At 48.9% G+C, this 21,254-nt stretch overlaps 1 protein-coding gene across 6 annotated transcripts in view; it reads right to left on the reverse strand.

The window, feature by feature from the left end:
• The window catches only part of TK2 (thymidine kinase 2), a 53,618-nt gene that overhangs the window by 12,369 nt on the left and 19,995 nt on the right, over positions 1-21,254 (reverse strand). For 4 of the 6 annotated variants that reach the window (XM_055366079.2, XM_004057755.5, XM_019012436.4 and 1 more), the window contains 4 exons: positions 19,298-19,372; positions 14,386-14,439; positions 9,919-10,008; positions 7,529-7,602 (listed from right to left, as the gene is read on the reverse strand). In XM_055366079.2, coding sequence (XP_055222054.1) covers positions 7,529-7,602; positions 9,919-10,008; positions 14,386-14,439; positions 19,298-19,372 — 293 coding nt within the window. The remainder of the gene's footprint in view (positions 1-7,528; positions 7,603-9,918; positions 10,009-14,385; positions 14,440-19,297; positions 19,373-21,254) is intronic. The other 2 variants (XM_055366078.2, XM_063700266.1) reach the window with 1 other exon arrangement.

The raw sequence follows: 21,254 nt of genomic DNA on the forward strand, positions 1-21,254 counted from the left end.
TTGGAAGGGGTCCTTGGTCAGGTGGCCTCCCATGGGCAGGGTCAGTAGGCCAGACCTATTGAAAACCCTTCCATGACTAGAACCATGTGCCGGAAGAGGCTGGGGGATCCAGGAGGACTGAATGACCAGTGTCTGAGCTGAGTGAGGAAACAGAAGCCTGATCTCCATGACTCCAAGGGACATGGGGCACAGTGGGCGCTGCTCTAACTGTATTTCCTCCTAGGAACTCTGCCCAGCTCCTCCTATGTCTGTCTCAAGCATGGGGCTCCCCATACCACCGACAAGACAAGCCACTGCCTTTATTTCTACAGAATGCACAGAGAGCAATACCAAGCAAATCCAAGCTTGGCAAATCCAAGCACACGACTCAACAGTGGGCATGGGGGTCTCACCCCTGCCCTGACCCCAAGGGGGCAAAACCAAGGTCTTGATCCACATGAATCCTGCTGTTACATCAGTACAATTTCTTGCATCCTCCCCTGAGGCCAAGAGAGCCCCCCAGTCTGTGCGGAATGGAATAGAAGAGCTCCCTTGTATACGTTATTTCCTTTTGTTTTCACAAGACCTTGTGAGGCTGGCTTCAGTCCCAGTTTATAGAAGAAACCTGAGGATCAGAGAAGTGAAGGCCAACTCCGTCTGAGCAGGGGTCCAAGCCTGGCTCTCCCTACCCCCAAACCCAAATGCTCTCCATTGCACCACCCGCCCACCCCAGTCTGTCAGCTGACCCGGATCAAGTCCAGTGTCTCTCTAGCCTGAGCTCCAGGAAGGCCACAGCTCTTAGGCGCATGACCCACACCAGGAGGTTTCAGTCTAGACAGGAGCTGGGAAGAACCTAAGCCCCTGGGCCAATCAGCGGGGGAGGAGGCCCAGCCTGTGGTTCCAAACACCAGGTCTTACTCAGTGTCCCCAACCACCAGCCGCAGGTGAGTCAGCATGCCACTTTCCGAGCTGGGTCCCACTCCACGCCCTCACTTCTGTTCTTAGAAAAGGACGACCAGGCAATCTTGTAAAACCTTTGCTTCCCATTACTCGGCCCACACAGTCACCTGTGTGGCCTCTTCAGCTACATGAATCTTGCTCACCACCTTCAGCTTTTCATGCCAGCCAGCTGCCTGCCCCTTACACGTTCCTGTCTTTGGCCAGACGCAATGGCTAACGCCTGTAATCCCAGCACTTTGGCAGGCTGAGGCAGGCAGATCACCTGAGGTCGGGAGTTCGAGACTAGCCTGACCAACATGGAGAAACCCCATCTATACTAAAAATACAAAATTAGCTGGGCGTTGTGGCACATGACTAATCCCAGCTACTCGGGAGGCTGAGGCAGGAGAATCGCTTGAACCCGGGAGGTGGAGGCTGCAGTGAGCCGAGATTGCACCATTGCACTCCAGCCTGGGCAATAAGAGCAAAACTCCGTCTCAAAAAAAAAAAAAAAAAGAAGTTCCTGTCTTTAAGGATACTGTGTAACTGGAATCTTCCTCTCCAGCAATTAACACAGCCCTCTCAAATCCCTGGTGGCATAACTGCAGTTACATTCTGCACACCCCAACCTCGCCGGGGTAGACAGTGCCAGAAGAGGTGGGTCTTTTCCCTGGCGAGCTCTTCATTTGTTCATAGCCCAAAGAGCAAGAACACCCTCCAAGAAATTTTACTTCGAGGAGATGCAGGATTCCAATATGTGGGCTTTTCTGGGGACCTGAGCCTGCCATATACCCTTCTGTCTAGGCCCCCACAGATCCTGAACCAAGGTTGCAAGAGCTTCTGAGAGGGAGAAAAAGATCAACCCGAGCACTGAAGGGGCAATGGTAATGTGCCCTCCCACCTTGTGAAGGGCTCCCCATCATGGCATTTTGGGAAGCCTTTTCCTAGAGCATCCCAGGAAATGAGGAAACACGAGCTCCCAGGCAGGAGCTGACGCCCCACATGCCACCGTGTGGTTCCCAGTACCTGGCTGAACTCCCTGCAGGTGGGAACCAAGACACCTTATTCTAGGTATGGGCAAAGGACCCAGCCAAAGTCAGTTCTATGCTACATTTTGCGTAGGTAGTGACAATGACAGTAATCTGCATTTTGGAGGAGCCAAAACCTCTAAAAACATCTACTTTGGCCAGGCATGGTGGCTCACGCATATATCCCAACACTTTGGGAGGCTGAGGCAGGCAGATCACTTGAGGTCAAGAGTTCGAGACCGGCCTGGCCAACATGGTAAAACCCCGTCTCTACTAAAAATACAAAAATGAGCCAGGCGTGGTGGTGGGCGCCTGTAATCCCAGCTACTCGGGAGGCTGAGGCAGGAGAATTGCTTGAATCTGGGAAGCAGAGGTTGCAGTGAGCTGAGATCGCACCTCTGCACTCCAGCCTGAGCAACAGAGCAAGATTCTGTCTCAAAATCAAAAAAACAAAAAAACCCCACATCTACTTTCTCAGTAATACTTCGTTGTGGATGACCGCTGCATCGAGGGCAGCTGGAGTTGTCCGGAGAGTGGCCAAGCTCTAGTCCTCCTTCCCTTTATCCCTTCTGTGGCTCTGGCTAAAAATACTTTTTACTTTGCCCTATGGCTGCCTGATTCTTGGCCTAGGAATAAGTCCAGAAACCTTAAAAACAAAGATAACACAACACAGCCCCCAGCAACCCAAATATGAAGCAACAAATGTGAAATTAAGAAACCACAGGCCAGGTGCAGGAAACAGGAAATCCTGCACTGCGCAGAACTTTTCACCATGGTCCCAAAGACAACCCTCAGGCCGAGGCTCTTGTTCTTATGACCCCCAAAGGTCCAGGGAAGCCCCAAGGAAGCCCACCTTACCGTCAGAACTCCAGGGGAAAAGGGTCGCGGCACTGGGATGGAGGGGGCCCTGTGGACCACCTGGCTACCAGCTTTTTTTATTTTTATTTTTTGAGACAAAGTCCCACTGTGTCACTTGGGCTGGAGTGCAGTGGTATGCTCATGGCTCACTGCAGCCCTGACCTCCTGGGCTCAAATAATCCTCCTGCCTCAGCCTCCTAAGTAGCTGGGACTACAGATGTGCACCACCAGGCCCAGCTAATTTTTTAAATTTTTTGTAGAGATGGGGGTCTTACTTTGTTGCCCAGGCTGGTCTCGAACTCCTGGCTTCAAGTGATCCTTCCCCTTCTGCCTCCCAAAGTGCTGGGATTACAAGTATAAGCCACTACACCCGGCCCTGCCACCTTCTTCTGAGGCCCGTATTCCTCAAAGTGTGATCCCTGACCAGTAGGAGTATGGTCCCACCTGGGCACCTGCTAGAAATGTGGCCTCTCAGGCCCCACCTCAGTGCTACTGAAGTGGAATCTGCCTGTAAACAAGATGCACAGGTGGTTGTGGGAGAAGCTTAGAGTAAAGCCTGTCTGGAAAGAGGCAGAGTCTCCCCCTTGGGCTAGTACCTCAGGATTCTCAGCTTTGGGGAACCCAGTGGGCCCTGAAGCCTTTGGCCTTGATGAGATAAATCTAGATGCCTCCTGCCACTTCCTCATTTGCTGCTTGCCCCCACACAGCAGGGTTCAGAACACCTTCCCCTCCTGTGGTTAGTTCCTGCCCGCCCGATCAGGAAGGAGCACTGGCTTTGTAATCCTTTCTCAGTTCCTTATCTGCCCAATAGGGTCAACAACCAGACAGTAAATGCAGCTCCTGTCCATGGGTCCCTGCCCTGTTCCTTAACCATGAGAGCAGATGCCCCCGTTTCCAGGGAACACATAAGCAGGTGCAGTTCACAAGTGAATCACTTGCCCTGGGAAGGTGTTTTGAATGCCCCTACCCCTCGGTTCTCTGCCTCCTGGACTTAGGGACTCTGGGGTATGTGGCTGAGGGAGTGGGAACTCCAAGCCACATGCAAAGCATGGTGTTTAATACAGGAACATCCATTGTCCTCAATGATAAGCATGTAAATTATTATTTTTAGATACAAACTTAAGAACATATTATGGAGGAAAATGCAAAATCCCAATGAATTCTAGGTTAAAATAGGAGACTCCAAGAAACTTCTGGGTTGTTGGCAGGTGGCTGCTTTGGACCACAGGGGCTGGGAGGATGAGGAAGCAGTGCTGTGGGGAGCTTTCCTCTGCCTTCAGAGGATTCCGATGAAAGGGTCTGAGGAACACCGCCTTTTCTCATCTTCCTGGAGACCATGGTAGATAGCCTGGCCCTCCAGGCAGCCACAGTGCTCCCAGTAGCCTCTGGAGTGCCCGAGGCCACATGCCCACTGAGAGCCTTTGGCTTCAAGAGATCCCAGTGATGGATCTCAAGGCCCCAACAAGGTCTTCAGGGGAATCTGAGCCCCCCGAAAGCCATATGAACTTAAAACAATTAGATCCCAAGAACAGAAAGAAGGACACTGTAAGTTTCTTCTGTGGTTCATTGTCCCACAGAAATCCTAACCACAGAGGCCATGCATTCTGGGAGGGCCGGGGAGAGACATAAATATAAAGTCATCAGGACAGGAAAAGAGCTAAAAAAATTAAAAGCTACATTCTCTTCCTAAACTACCCACAGAACAGCTCCAGGCAAGGCCCATGTCATCTAGACCAATGCCGTAACCACAGAGATTGGGAGATACAGAACTGACGCATCAGAAATGTGGTGACGCAGGACCATGGGCATGAGTTACCAAAGCCCATGGCCATCAGCAGGAACTGTGACCGGCCAAACAAAGACAAATGGCTCCTGGGGAAATCTACCTGGCGCTGGGTGGCCTACAGGTTTGGGGGTAGGATTGGGGAACTCACAAATTTAATAAAGATCAAGGTGGGCAAGGACCCACAAAAGGGTCCTAAGACACGAAGGAGGTGGCAGGTCCAAAGGTTCTTCAGAGATGGACAAGAGGAATCAGAGATGAGAGATGGGCTCAGAGAAATTTAGAAACCTGGTCTTGCTCACAAACAGAGCAAACTTCAGAGCCAGGATAGAACCCAGGCCCACCAAATGCCACACTCTATCCTCTCCCCTTAACCTCTGGTCATTCCATTCCAGATTACTTGCTTCAAAAAGAGCCACGAGGCCGAGCACAGCTGTAATCAGGCTCATGCCTGTAATCCCAGTACTTTGGGAAGCTGAGGCAGGAGGATCGCTTGAGCCCAGGAGTTTGAGACCAGCCTGGGCAACACAGGGAGACCCTGTCTCTACAAAAAATAAGAAATAAATTAGCCAGAAGTGGTGACATGTGCTGTAGGCCCAGCTATTAGGAGGATCTCTTGAGCCCAGGACATCGAGGCCACAGTGAGCCATGATCATGGCACTGCACTACAGTCTGGGTGACAGAGCACAAGCCCATCTCAAAAATAAAAAAAGCAACAAGAGCCACTGACCCCATACAGAACAGGCCAAGCTGAATGTGATTAAAAGACAGACACAGCCCCACTCTGCGAGGTTCATAGGTAATCCCACCTCACTGCCAAGATCTGTTCCTCAGGCTAAGTTCTTTTTTTGAGACGGAGTCTCGCTCTGTTGCCCAGGCTGGAGTGCAGTGGCGCAATCTCGGCTCATTGCAACCTCCGCCTCGGGTTACAGTTCTAATCAGAGCAGTACACAAACATAACAGAGGCTCCCTTCTGCTCTCGCTCTCCTCTGTCCTGCCTGTCCTCCCTCTAGCTGAGGTGCTAAGGAGCAGGAGCTGAGGACGGCAGAGGGCTGGATAAACCTAGCAGTGGACACCTGGAAACCCAGGTTGTCAGGTGAAAATGGGGCTGTAAGGTCAGGAATGCCACCTGCTGAGAGGGCAAGCTGCAGCCCACAAGAAAAGTCTGAGGCCAGGGGGCAAAGCCACGGCCAGGACTCACCTTGGCTGCCAGCCCCTGAGCCCACAGCATTGCTCTGATGCTCTGGGTGGATTTGGGGCAGAGGCTCTCATTTTGGGGGGTGACACAGGCTCAAAGGCATGATCCATGGCAGCTCAGGGCTCCTAGGAGAAGCCTTTTTAGTGGCCCCTCAAATGAAAGGTGCAAAACAGTGGGGGACCAGAGCCTGGGGAACAAGTTGGGCTGGAGACCAAAGCACAGCCACAGGTCCCCTCATCCAACAATAGCTAACAGGTATCAGCGAGGAGCCTGCTCTGTGCTGGGTCCACCCTAGGCAAGGACACCAAACTTGGTGCCTGCCCTTAGGAGCTTATGGTCCGGGGGGGTGGGGGGCAATAAACAATTAGACACATACTAAGTTGAACCACACAAAACTGCCATTTTTGTAGGTCATAATTGGTTAAATGATTTCATATGATTGCCTTAAATACTACAAAGAAAACTAACAGAAAGTAGTCCTTAAGAATAACAAGGGGACCAGGCACAGTGGCTCACACCTATAATCCCAGCACTTTGGGAGGCCAAGGCAGGAGGATCACTTGAGCCCAGGAGTTCAAGACCAACCTGGGCAACATGACGAAATCCTGTCTCTACTAAAAATACAAAAAAAATAGCCAGGTGTGGTGGTGTGTGCCTGTAGTCCCAGCTACTCGGGAGGCTGAGGCAGGACGATGGCTTGAGCTTGGGGGACGGAGGTTGCAGTGAGCTGAGATCGTGCCACCGTACTCCAGCTTGGGTGATAGAGCCAGACCCTGCCTCAAAAAACAAAAACAAAAACCAAAAATGAAACAAAGACTAACAAGGAGCTTGCCCTATCTAGACAGGGTGGTCGGGGAGGGCTGGGAGACAGGGCGGCATTTAGGAAGACAGCTGCAGATGAGAGTGAGAGGAAGGGCCTCCAGCGCTGACATCCGAACAGCTCCGCGAGGGAAGGACAGCAGTATCCCAAGCTCACGGCAGGGACAGGTGGGGTCTGCAACCCATTTCCCCAAGACCCCTAGAAATCGGCAGTCTCTGAGCACAGGGATGGAGGTCCCCATGCCTGAGCCCTTGGCACTGACAAGCCACCAGAAGCCCCTAACTAGGTATACATCACAGAGTCTGCTCTCATGAGGGAAGCTTTTAGCGAAAAACACAACAAATGCGACGCACACTGTGCGTCTGACTCGCCCAACTCTCCACCCCTCCCTTTAGCCTTGCACCATGCTGTGTAACTCACTGGACCCTCCCACCTTTCCACCCTGGGCTCATGTGACCATGTGATCTGCTTTGGCCAATGGAATGCTAGCAAACTTGGAGCAGAGGCCTGAAAATACGTCCTTGCATCTCTGCTGTTGCTTCTACCCTCTGTCACCGTGAGAAGTGGACACCTGGGCTGGTTTGCTGGTCCCAGAAGGAGAGTGACAGGCCAGAGGAAAAGAGATGAGCCACCTCCAGTCACCCTTGCTTAGGCTATCCTACATCGGCTGATCCCTAGACATCTCATTGAGCCTAGCCAAGGTAAGCAGAGCTGCCTGGTGACCACCCTGGCTGACTGGGCAATGAATGCAGATAGCTGTCTGCCATGAGGATTCGTGGCTGTTTGTTACACCACATTGCTATGGCAATGGATAACTGATACAACAGCGGGTACTCCATATCTGTCAATCGAATAAACAAGTTTCTACTTCATTTTGAAAAATTAGTGGTTTAATAAATTATCAATTATGCAAACTACAGTACCTTCTATACAGGTTTTCTACAAAAATGTATCTTGCGCTGTGAATCGACCTCTCCATCAACCGTACAGATGACACCTAAAGGAAAACAAAAAGAGAATCACTAACTTAGGGGAAGAGGAGACAGCCAGGAGGCCTTGAGAAATGTCTGTTACTCCCCCTGCCTGGGGACTTTGCTGAATATGAGAATCAAGGCGGCAGAGAGAGTGAAGCAGGAGGACCTCCTCACTCCCCTGCCGGGAGGAGAAGCCACATCTGCCACCAGGCTCAGGCTGTGTCCCCCTTCCACCCTGACCTGCCCCACACCCCAAAGCTGCATGCATGGCCCAGCAATGCCGAGGCTGAGGGCTCATCAGCAGCTGCCTCTTTGATGGGAGGTGAGTCTCAACTAGAACACGGTCAAGCCCTGGAGAAACCATCCAAAGCTGTCCACTTGAGGCAACATGCGGTGACTAACACGGACCTAAATAGGGTGACTTTGCTTAAGCAGAGGGACCACATGCATGAGGTACAGCCCCACGAGGGTCGGGTTGGGGGTGACGTTCTGGGGGCTCTGCCCAAGGAAACTGGTAAGAACAATGCCCGAGAGGGAGGAAGACAGCCTGACAGTGCCCCTTTCTGCCAGGATGCTCAAACCCTCTGCAGACGATCTTGCCCTTTGTCCAGCGTTCCTCTGGGAAGCAAGAGGCGCCCTGACCCTTGATGTCAGGCAGACAAACACTACTCTCACTTGGCCATGGCCCACAGCACCCGTGGGACCTGGGCCAACAAATCCAAGGCAGATTCAAAGCCATAACCCAGGCACTTCCTCCCTCTCCCTGCTGTCCCTCTGTCCATCCATCCTCTGCCCATCCATCTTCCTTTCCATTCTTCCATCCTCTCTTTCCTTACTTCCTAGCTCCCCATTCATCCCTCTGGTCTCCTTCTGCTCATCTTTCCTGGTCTGTCCATCTCTCTCTGCCTCCTGAGGTAGATTTCCTTAAATAGAGGAGTGCATTTACAGCCCTTCCTATTCAAATATCATTAGATACAACTTAGGTTTGCAATTGAGTGCCTGCTCAGGAAAAGCAAATTAGCAAAGGCAAAATGCACTAACCTCAGATCTTTCGATTTGTGGATTTGTGTAATTTAGACAGATATTTGGGGAGATGGAAATTCTTATTCACCAAAAACGGCCCGCTCACATCTTTCAATTTTAAAAGACAGACTTACAGAAGAATGGTAGCTATTGCTGCAGGTACCCAGACTGGGACCGAACTGTCCAGCCCAGCAGCTGTGCCAGTGTTAACTGGCTGTAGGGATAGTCTGTCTCCTTCATGCAGAGCCTTAAAGCTGGCATCATAGGTTGTGCTTACAGCTTTGAAACATAGGTGCTGATCAGGACCTCCACAGCCCCCTTTCTTCTAAGAGACTGTCTCTAGATGCATCCTCACAGATGGAATAGGCCTAAGCAGCCATGTTTGTGCCTTGGGGTCCTGTCCCCAACACCTGATTGAACCAGGGCTGGACACCTGACCAAAGCTGAACCAATCAGATTCTTTGTCTCAAGAATTTGAACTAAGAGCCAGACCCCATGAAGGTTAAATAAGTGGTTCTCAAATATGAAAACAAACAAAGCATGCATTCAAGTCACCTGGAGGGCTTGATAAAACACAGATTGCTGGGCCTCATCCCTAGAATTTCTAATTCAGCAGGTCTGGGATGTGACTAGAAAATTTGCATTTCTTTCTTTTTTTTTTTTTTTTTTTTTGAGACGGAGTCTCACTCTGTCACCCAGGCTGGAGTGCAGTGGTATGATCTCAGCTCACTGCAACCTCCGCCTCCTGGGTTCAAGCCATTCTCCTGCCTCAGCCTCCCAAGTGGCTGGGATTATAGGCACACACATACCACCACGCCAGGCTAATTTTTGTATTTTTTAGTAGAGATGGGGTTTCACCATGTTGGCCAGGCTGGTCTTGAACTCCTGATCTCAGGTGATCTGCATGCCTCGGCCTCCCAAAGTGCTGGGATTACAGGTGGGATCCACCGCACCCAGCTGAAAATGTGCATTTCTAACAAGTTTCCAGGTGATGCTTCCGCTGCTGGTCCAGGGACCACACTTTGAGAAGAACTGAGTTAAACGGCATTAAGCCCAGCAGTGGTCAGGTCATAAAGATGTGAGCTCAGAATGGTGGCAGGGGCACCACCTGGCTGGCTGAGGTTTGCAGGTGGGGGCACTAGAGGCTGGTCAGAAGAGAACCACAGAAACCAGAGACCTTGGCCCCACACAGAGAGGCCTGCACAGCACTGAAGGCCTAGCCTGGCTTCCTTGTGAAGTTTCCCTTCCTGGCAATCACATACCCCAAGTCTGAAGAAAACGTTTAAGAAGGCTGAAACTGAGCATCTGAAACGCACCTGAGGACGAGTATGCCTGTCCAGCATGGTGAGCTGCACATAAGTCTGTAGCGTAAGACCCCAGCGAGAGGCATCGTGGTACATCAGGCCCTGCAGAAGGGAAAACACAGCACTTTCCATCAAAGTGGCATCTGCAGGAGGACCCTGGTCTCACAAGGCACTAAAGGACAGCTCAAGAAACCTACACAGGTAGGGTTGGGGCTGGAGATGAACCCAGCATGATCACAGGGCTCTGACAGCAAGGTGGACAAAGGCAGACACTGAAACAATTATAGGACGGTATGGTAACAGCTATAATAAGAGCCTATGGAAAGTCTCCGAGGGACCGGAGGAATTAGGCCAGACAAAGAAATGAAGGGCATCCAAATTGGAAAGGAAGAAGTCATCTTAACCTTGTTCACAGACAACATGATCTTACACTTAGAAAAGCTTAAAGACTCAGGCCATTATCCTAAGCTAATTAATGCAGGAACAGAAAACCAAATACTGCATGTTCTCACTTTAAATGGATATTTATAAGTGGGTACAATGGGTACTCATGGACATAAAGATGGCAACAATAGACACTGGGGACTCCTGGAGTGGGGAGGAAGGGAGGGGGCAAAGGTTGAAAAAGTACCTATTGGGTACTATGCTCAGTACCTAGGTGATGGGATCCATCATACCCTAAACCTCAGCATCATGAAATATACCCAGGTAACAAACCTGCACATGTACCCCCCTAAAAGTAAAATAAAAGTTGAAATGACCAAAAAAAAAAAAAAAAAAACCTTAAAGATTCCACCAAACAACTGTTAGAACTGATGAACGAACTCAGTAATACCGCAGGATACAAATCAACATATAAAAATCAGTAGCATGTATATACACCAACAGTGAACAATCTGAGAAAGAAATCAAGAAAGGAATCCCATTTGCGATAGCTACAAAGAATATAAAATACCGGCCAGGCACAGTGGCTCATGCCTGTAATCCCAGCACTTTGGGAGGTTGAGGCAGGCGGATTACTCGAGGCCAGGAGTTCAAGACCAGCCTGGCCAACATGACGAAATCCTGTCTCTATTAAAAATACAAAAAATTAGCTGGGTGTGGTGGCACGCACCTGTGATCCCAGCTACTCTAGAGGCTGAGACATGAGAATCGCTTGAACCCAGGAGGCAGAGGCTGCAGTGGGCCGAGATCGCACCACTGTACTCCAGCCTGGATGACAGAGTGAGACCCTGTCTCGAAAAAAAAATAAAATTAATTAATTAATTAATAAAAGTAAAATACCTAGGAACCTATTTAACCAAAGAAGTGAAAGATCTATACAAGGAAAACTATAAAACACTGATGAAAGAAATTGAACAGAACACACACAAAAAAAGAGATATTCAACACTCATGGATCAGAAGAACTAATACTATTAAAATGACAATACTACCCAAAGCAATTTACAGATTCAATGTAATCTCTATCAAAATACCTATGACAGTCTTTGCAAAAATAGGGAAAAAAAATCCTAAAATTGTTATGAAACCACAAAAGACCCCAAATAGCCAAAGCAATCCTGAGCAAAAAAAACAAAGTTGGAGGCATCACACTGCCTGACTTCATAACTGTTCTCTACAGTAGCTGTACTAATTTACATTCCCACCAACTATGTATGAGGGTTCCCCTTTCTCCACACCTATCACCTGTCTTTTTGATAAAAATCTTTTTTTTTTTTAAACAGAGTCTTGCTCTGTCTCCCAGACTGAAGTGCAGTGGCATGATCTCAGCTCACTGCAACCTCTACCTCCTGGGTTCAAGTGATTCCCTGCCTCAGCCTCCCAAGTAGCTAGGATCACAGGCATGCACCACCACACCAAGCTAAATTTTTTTGTATTTTTAGTAGAGACAGGGTTTCACCATGCTGGCCAGGCAGATCATGCCACTGTACTCCAGCCTGGGTGACAGAGCGAGACTCCATCTCAAAAAAAAAAAAAAAAAAAAAAAAGCTATAAGAGAATAATTTGAATGTTTCTAGCATAAAGAAAAGAGGGCCAGGTGCAGTGGCTCATGCCTATAATCCCAGCACTTTGGGAGCCCAAGGCAGGAGGATCACTTGAGCCCAGGAGTTAAAGGTTACAGTGAGCTATAATTGTGCCACTGCACTCCAGCCTGAGTGATATAGCAAGACCCTATCTCCAAAATATATAAATAAATAAATAAGTTTAAAATTTTAGAAAAAGTTAAGCTCTTTAAGATCATCTTTAACAAATAATACTTTGGTTTGAATGAATCCCCCAAATTTCATGTGTTGGAAACTTAATCCCCCATGTGGCAGTATGTAGCACGTGGTGCCTTTAAGAAATGACTGGATCGGCCGGGCATGGTGGCTCACGCCTGTAATCCCAGCACTTTGGGAGGCCGAGGTGCACGGATCACGAGGTCAGGAGATCGAGACCATCCTGGCTAACACGGTGAAATCCTGTCTCTACTAAAAAATACAAAAAATTAGCCAGGCGTGGTGGTGGGCGCCTGTAGTCCCAGCTACTCGGGAGGCTGAGGCAGGAGAATGGCGCGAACCCGGGAGGCGGAGCTTGCAGTGAGCCGAGATCGTGCCACTGCACTCCAGCCTGGGCAACAGAGTGAGACTCTGTCTCAAAAAAGAAAAAGAAAAAGAAAAAGAAATGACTGGATCATGAGTACAGAGCCCTCTTGAATGGATTAATCTATTCACGGATTAATAGATTAATCGGTTATCTTACACTGGTGGCTTTATGAGAAAAGGGAATGAGACCTGACCTAGCATGCTCAACTCCCTCACCATGTGACACCCTGTACTACCTGGGGACTCACTAGGGAGTCCCTGGGGACTCACTTATGATCCCTAACACCTGCAACTCTAGCTGTCTTACTTAATAACTAAGCCTGGGTTCCTCCTTGGCTTCTAGAGAATATGAATGTTACAGAGGTTTCTTTGTTATATCCAAAGAAGATGACTGGTATTCCATCTTCTCCCGAATGCACAGAGAAGAAATTCTTCTCATGTCTCTTTAGGATTCTTTATTGAAAGACTGAGAGGTTTTGCCTTATTTAAGAAACATCCTTTCACCTGCTTTAGTTTTCTTCCTAGGCCCTATCACCACCTGCCAGATTATATGTTTGTCTTCTGCCTCCCCACACTGGAATATTAGGGGCAGGAGAGCAAGGGCTTTGAATTTATCACTGCCATATCATCTAGAACAGTGTCTGCCACATGGCTGACATGCACTGAATATTGGTTGAATGAATGGATGAATGCACAAGCCCCTACTAAGTGCTAGGCAGTGTGCCTTGGTTTTAGCAAATAACAATGAACAAAGTAGACACAGTCCCTGCTCCTAGTAGAACTCAGAGTCTAATGAACCACACAGGAGATGCCAATTGTGTTGCTAAAAATCAGGGGGCATGGCCGGGCACAGTGGCTCACGCCCGTAATCCCAGCACTTTCTTTGGGAGGCTGAGGTGGGTGGCTCATGAGGGTCAGGAGATGGAGACCACCCTGGCCAACATGATAAAACCCTGTCTCTATTAAAAACACAAAAATTAGCTGGGCATGGTTGTGCGCACCTGTAGTCCCAGCTAGTCAGGAGAGTGAGGCAGGAGAATCGCTTGAACCTGGGAGACAGAGGTTGCAGTGAGCCGAGATCGCGCCACTGCACTCCAGCCTAGGGACAGACTGAGACTCCATCTCAAAAAAAAAAAAAAAAAAAAAAAAAATCAGGGGGCAGCACAGGCTTCCAAGTCCATTTACTAGCTGTGTGACCTCAGGCAACTTATATAAGTGCAATTTCCTAAGCTGAAAAATGAGACTAATCATCCCTACCTCATGGGATGGGAGCTCAGAACCAACATCTTCTAAAGCTCTCTCTTGCAGGACCCAGATTCTATCCATCTCTTTCAAGCAACCAGAGCAGAACCTCGAATTGGGGAAGGTGAAGGAAGGGACACAGCACACTACAGCCCCTGTTGCTAGGTTCACCCTTGGGAAAGCAGGCTGGTGGCTTCCAGGTAAGCCAGAGGTGGCCCCTGTTACCAGACAGGGCCAAGTTTGCAAACCCAAGTCAGGGGTCCACCAAGGATCCTGGTTACTTAGAGATAGGTCCTGCGGGGGTTAGGCCTGAGAAGTCCCGGGTTCTGATAGGTTTCTTCTAGGGGAGGGGAAGGCTGGAATGAGCAACAAGAAATGGACACCCCTAGTGGCTAAGGTCGGCCACTGGGAATAGTATGGGATAGCTGACGGGAAGTCCCTAGGCTCTGTGCACAGCCACTCAGGCCTCAGAGATCCTTGACCTCAGAACACCAACATGCCACCATTTTCTGCTTGTCCCTCCCTGGTCTTCTCCAACTCAGTTAAGAGCGCAGAGAATGCCTGGCCAGGCTCGGGCTCAGGCAGAGGCACCATCATTCTCAGGTGCTTAAGGGGAAGCCGGGGGTTCACGCAACCAACAACCCACTCACCAGAGGATTGTGGCCACGGACATTTCTCCACTTGGACACAGGCTCCGTTAACACCTGGAAGGAAAGAAAACATCAGAGCTACTGTTTCTCTGTGCTGAACAGTGTAAAAGTGTGTAAGTGTTGAGGGGAAAGCGAGGAGAGAAGGGAAAAAGAGAGAAAAAGACTATCCAAATTTGGGTGCCCAAGGTAGGCCAAAATAGCTGACAACCCCCGTGAGGTCACAACTCTATCTAGACATGGCTTCCTCACATTACTTCCAGAAATGTCCTGAGAATAACTCTATCCATCCCTGTACCCAATGTGCCAAGCATAGGTACACCCTACCTCTCTATTGCCCTGGTAGCCTCCCCAAGGTCAGAGCTGGCTCTGTCCATCCCTCTTCTGTGTATTCTATCCCAGCCCTGCCTGCCTACCACATCAAGCTGGCAGGTGGGTGGGAGAAGCCAGGAGGGACACTGGACAGGGCTAGGCCTTGGAGGCCACCTGCCTCCGTTTCCTGCCTCTGATCACTGCACTGGGTGCGCTGGCTGCTGAGAGTCCCTGTTTCTTTAGTACGCTCCCTGTCTCACTGGTTTGGAGGCATTCTTTCCCTCTGGTCCTGTTTGTACCTTTTAGGATGACTGCCAATCTCTCCAACATCCTGTGTGTTTTCAGACACATATCAGGATCTCTGCTGGGCATTTCTAGAGCCTCCATCTGTGGTCTAGACACACAAATCTGGGACAACCCCAGACTCTGCTAGAGCCTTTCTGGGTATGCAGGTGTGTGCTAGAAAAGATTTAAATGGTGTTCTTGGGGCCAAGATCTTCAGAGTGCCAGGATCCATCTGGGAACTTTCAGAATACATGTGAGAAGGGGCCATAGGTGACAAAAGACCAATGGCAGGCAATGCATGGAACTTTTGAAAAGTAGCCACCCTGGCTGGGTGCAGTGGCTCACACCTGTAATCCCAGCACTTTGGGAGGCCAAGGCAGGCAGATCACTTGAGGTCAGGAGTTCAAGTCCAGCCTGGCCAACATAGTGAAACTCCATCTCTACTAAAAATACAAAAATTAGCCGGATGTAGTGGTGCATGCCTGTAATCCCAGATACTCGGGAGGCTGAGGCAGGAGAATCACTTGAACCCAGGAGGCAAAGGTTGCAGTGAGCCGAGATCGCGCTACTGCACTCCAGCCTGGGTGACAGACCAAGACTCCGTCTCTAAAAAGAAAAGAAAAGTAATCACCCCCACCATTCACTCCTGACCTCAAGTGATCCACCCTCAAAGCAAGATACTCTGTGTCTTTGCTTACGTTGTTTCTTCTGACCAGCATTCCCACCCCATTCCACTTCACATCAACTTTCATCACATGGAAAACTCCTATACACCCTTCAAAATCCAGTTCAAATATGCCCTTCCCCTGCCCCTCTCAAACCCCCTCTCCTTCTTCTAGGTCTTCTTCCTAGCCCCTAAGTAGCATATACAGCACCACACAGGCCCACCAGAGTCTGGGTCACAGGCAGCCTTGCTCCCCGACCCAGCTCAGGGGTGCTCCATCCGTAGCACTGTCACCCAACAAACATTTATTGAGTGCCCACTGTGTGCCAGATATCCATGCTAGGCACTGAGGATACAACAATAGCAAAACCAGCCCAGCCTCTGCCTTCACAGAACCTTAAGCCTACCAGGGGAAGCAGACATTACTCAGGTAATCACAGAAGCCAACATGTTTTCAAACCCCAAGAAGTGGTATAAAAGAGAGGTACAGAGCGGCCAGGGGATCCTCTGTCAGGAAGCATAACCTCGCTGGGAAGGTCAGGGGACACGGAGCTCAGATCTGAAGGGAGAGTGGTCTTCCTAAAGCCAACAAAGCTCTTCGTACCACAGAATCAAACAAGGGTGTGGCCCCTGGAACCAGACAGCCTGGGCTGGGATCTGGCTGTATCCGGGCTGGGATCTGGCTGTATCACGCACTGGCCTAGTGACCCTGGACAAGCCACTTAACCTCATTGGGCCATGGTTTCCTCATCTAAAACTGTGGTAAAAATGGTACCTACTTCAGAGGGACTATTCTTGTGAGGATGAGATCATTTAGTATTTATGAGGAACCCTCAACACAGTGCTGGGCAAATAGCAGTATACTCACTGGATGTTAACTATCGTTGTTAATCGGCTCCAAGGTCTTCAGTGAGACTATAAGCACTTCTAAAGTGCCATTAAGAGTCATATCACTCAGGACAGGGGTCAAGAGTTCCCAAGACCCCCCTCCTCCCCAGGTTTGATGATTCATGAGAACTCACAGGACACAGCACGCAGTCATACTCACAGCTAAGATGGATTACACCGAAAGGACACAAAACAAGATCAGCAAAGGGGACCGGGCACGGTGGCTCACGCCTGTAATCCCAGCACTCTGGGAGGCTGAGGTGGGTGGATCACTTGAGGTCAGGAGTTTGAAACCAGCCTGGCCAACATGGTGAAACCCCATATCTACTAAAAATACAAAAAAATTAGCTGGGCATGGTGGTGGGTGCTTGTAATCCCAGCTACCTGGGAGGCTGAAGCAGGAGAACTGCTTGAACCTGGGAGGTGGAGGTTGCAGTGAGCCGAGATCATGCCACTGCACTCCAGCCTGGGTGACAGACCGAGACTCCATCTCAGAAAAAAAAAAAAAAAAAAAGGAAGAAAGAAAAAGAAAAAAGGATCAGCAAAGGGAAAAAGGGCAGGTGCAAAGTCTGGAGGAAACCAGGCACAAGCTTCCAAGGGTCCTCTGACAGAGGAGCTACACAGTACACACTGAATTCCCCAGGCAACAAGATGTGACAATATGTGTGAAATGCTGTCTAGCAGGCAAGCTGGCCTGAACCTGGGAGTTCAGGGTTTTCATCAGGGCTCAGCCATGCAGGCAACCACTTCCTGACATGTACCAAAATTCCAGACTCCCAGGAAGAAAGCAGGTGTCAGCATAAACCATACTGTTTGCAGAAACAATTTAAGCAGAGAGCCACTGTTATCAGTTAGGAATGGTGGGGGCCCTCCCAAGATCTAAGTTCCCAGATGCCAGCCAAAGACCACCCTTGCAAGCAGGCATTTCTAAAGGGCAGCAGTCTTAGGTCTGCTATGTTAACTCTTTCCTGCACAGCAGCACATGAACACAGCAGGACAAGGGCTATATAATGTTTATTATTATTTTTATCAAACTATATATATTTCTTTTCTTTCTTTCTTTTTTTTTTTTTTTTTTTTTGAGATAGGGCCTCACTCTGTCACCCAGGTTGGAGTTCAATGGCACAGTCCTGGCTCACCACAGCCTCAACCTCCTGGGCTTAAATAATCCTCCCACCTCAGCCTCTTGAGCAGCTGGGACTACAGGCATGTGCCACCACATCCAGCTAAGTTTTGTATTTTTTGTAGACATGTGGTTTTGTCATGTTGGCCAGGCTACTCTCAAACTACTGGGCTCAGGTGATCCTCCCCCTTCAGCCTCCTAAAGTGCTGGGATTACAAGCATCAGCCACCACACCTGGCCATGCATATATTTCTAGCAGAAGTAAAAACAGGAAAGGAAGGGAAGAAGGAAAGAAAATGACTATAAAAGTATAGAAATTGTAGCTTCTGTAGTAACAAAAGAGAGCCATCAATAGAGAAGATTATACCACTAAAATCTAGAACAAGGAAGACAGGTCAAAGTCTTAGTGTAGAGATGATTCTTAAACATCTCTGAGGTTAGTTTTAGTGACTAGGCTTTAAATGAACTAGAAATTAAATTAATTGCCTATGCATAGTAATACCCACTGCTCAGACATTGCTATCTCAGATGTCACACTTCTAGCCCTGCTCAATAGCCTGTCCTTTCTTCTTACCCATGTAGACTCTTTTCCTAACCAGACTTTGAGGCAGTCAACACTTGCACTGTCCAATACAGTGGCCATGAGCCACAGGCAACTATTAAGACCTTGAAATATGACTAGTCCAAATTAAGATATGCTATAAGTTACACTTATTTTACAAATACAAACAGTTTGAGCATCCCTAATTGAAAAATCCAAAATCCTAAATGCTCCAAACTCCAAAACTTTCTGGAAACCGATATGACACTTCAAATGAAAAATTCCACACATAAATACTTAACACAAACTTGTTTCATTCACAAAATTATTTAAAATATTGTATAAAATTACCTTCAGGCTATGTATATATGAAACATAAATGAATTTCGTGTTTTGGCTTGGGTCCCATCCTCAAGATATCTCATTACGTTTATGCAAATATTCCAAAATCTGAAAAATTCTGAAATCTAAAACACTTCTGGTCTCAAGCATTTCAGATAAGGGATGCTCAACCAGTATCATATTCCAAAGACTTAGTACAAGATAGAATGCAAAATAGCTCATTGATGATTTTTATATTGATTAAATGTTGACATGATCACATTTGGCATATGTTATGTGAAATAAAATGTCCTTTTTATTTTTTGTGGGTTTTTTTCTTTTTTTGAGACAGGGTTTCACTCCTGCTGCTCAGGATGCAGTGCAATGGCGTGATCTCAGCTCACTGCAACCTCCACCTCCTGGGCTTAAGCAATCCTCCCACCTCAGCCTCCCAAGTAGCTGGGGCTACAGGCACATACCACCATGCCTGGCATATTTTTCTAGAGATGGGGTCTCGCCATGTGGCCCAGGCTGGTCTGGAACTCCTGGGCTCAAGCAATCCACCTGCTTCTGCCTCCCAAAGTGCTAGGATTACAGGCTTGAGCCACTGCACCGGCCCCTTTTGTTTTTTTTAATGAGGATATTAGAAATGTTAAATTACACCTGTGGCTTGCACTTGTGGCTCAAATTATAGTCCTATTGGACAAGGTTAGTCCACACCCTCTATAATTATCCCATCAAGCTTTCTCCGCTTCCTTCAAACCTAGCATGGAGGCCGTACCTCGACGTCTGTCGCGTTGGAGAAGAATTCCAGGCATGTCGTCTTCCCACTTGCAATATTGCCCTCGACACAGATCTGGCAAAAGACGAATGCATATTAGAGCCAGAACTCAAGCACCCAGGGGAATGTCAGGGAATAATGGCTACGGAAAGGGCTCACGTAACCAGCATAATTGGTTCAGTCCAAGACTTTCACATGTAAACCAAAATCCCTCCTCGGGAAACGGGCAAGGTCCCGTTGTTAGTAATAACAGATAAGCCGATCCTCCCTGAGTGGCAGGCTCATGTGGTCCCCCCAGACCAGACCCTCCTTTATGTCAACTCCTAAACCATACACAGCTTGTCTGCCCAGCCCAGCTCTGCCCTTCCTTAGTTCAACCCCACAGACTATTAGATTTTAGGCCTAAGTGTCCTGCCTCCTTAACGAGAGCTTAATCAATGGTTTTGAGGCTAGGAAACACATATATGTTATCTAGAATCGAATCCACTGCTTTACAGAAAAAAAAAGTACTTGGTCACTGACTGGAAACCATTAGGAAAGGGGAGAAGAAAAAAAGAGCAAGGACTTTGTTAAGCACCTTGTCACAGGCCAAGCCCTGAGACAGGTAAGACACCATTATCACATGTAACCTCACTGAAACCTGAGAAGGGTAAGTCCTAACATTTTTCACAGAAAAGAAAAATGAGGCTTGTAGAAGACAATAAAGCAAGGACAGCTTCTAGACTCTGCTCACAATGACTGCACCTGGGAGGGAAAGGGGGTCATGGCATTAGTGGGAGGGGCCAGAAACAGCCTTCTGGGGTCTACCTATACCAAAGACCAAGGAGCATCCTAGAAGTAACTCATCTTAGGGAGAGAAGGTATTCCAGGCAGCGGTTCTCAGCTCTGGCTATACGCTAGGACCACCTGGGACCTTTTAAAAATCTCTACAGGGATGCCACAGCCCAGACCAATTACACCACAATCTCTGGGAGTGAGACTCAAGCCTCAGTAACTTTTTTTTCTTTGAAACAGAGTTTCACTCTTGTTGCCCAGGCTGGAGCAGAGTGGCGTGATCTCAGCTCACTGCAACCTCCACCTCCTGGGTTCAAGCCATTCTCCTGCCTCAGCCTCCCAAGTAGCTGGGATTACAGGTGCCCACCACCACACCCGGCTAATTTTTTGTATTTTTAGTAGAGACATGGTTTCACCATGTAGGCCAGGCTGGTCTCAAACTCCTGACCTCAGGTGATCCACCTGCCTCAGCCTCCCAAAGTGCTGGGATTACAGGTGTGAGCCACTGCACCCGGCCAAGCCTCAGTAACTTTTAAAGCTCTCCAGGCGATTTCAATGTGCAGGCAAGGTTGGGAACCACGAGGCTGGAGCAGAGCTTCTCCATGTCTAGTCCACAGATGCCTGCTTCAGATGCGCCAGAGGAGCTGGTTAAACATGAGGTGGCACCAGGTAGCATCCAGACCCTAAATCAGACTCTAGGCTGGAGCCCTTGAACCTGTGGCCCAGTGATTCTGACCAAGCTCTGCTCAGCCAGGCACTGCTGATGACATAGGCCCAGTGGCTCTGGCTCCAGCAGATGGCCACAGGGAACGGGCAGCTCCAATACATAAGAAGACAAACTGTCCCCTGAGAACACATGTTAGACATCCTCCAGGGGCACACACAGAGAGGGGCCCGACCTGCTGCACAGAGGCCTGTTCCTTTGCACTCAGGCTGGAAGCACCCAGAGAAACCTGGGCAACACAGGTAACTTACCCAAGTGCCAGACTTGGCTAGGGAAGAATCAGAATTAGAATTCACATCCAGGCCCCTTCTCACGACTCCTGATGGAGCCTCAGTCACACCTCACATAAACACCAGGTCACAGTGGGCCGTCTCACCCGACCCCACTAAAGTCTCCCCAGCAACTAGAACTCTGTCAGCTGGCGGAGAAGGTTCCTCCTGCCTTGATCCTAACGGGTAT

Source organism: Gorilla gorilla, chromosome 18 (assembly GCF_029281585.2).
Source record: "Gorilla gorilla gorilla isolate KB3781 chromosome 18, NHGRI_mGorGor1-v2.1_pri, whole genome shotgun sequence".
In the NCBI taxonomy this organism is placed as follows: Eukaryota; Metazoa; Chordata; class Mammalia; order Primates; family Hominidae; genus Gorilla; species Gorilla gorilla.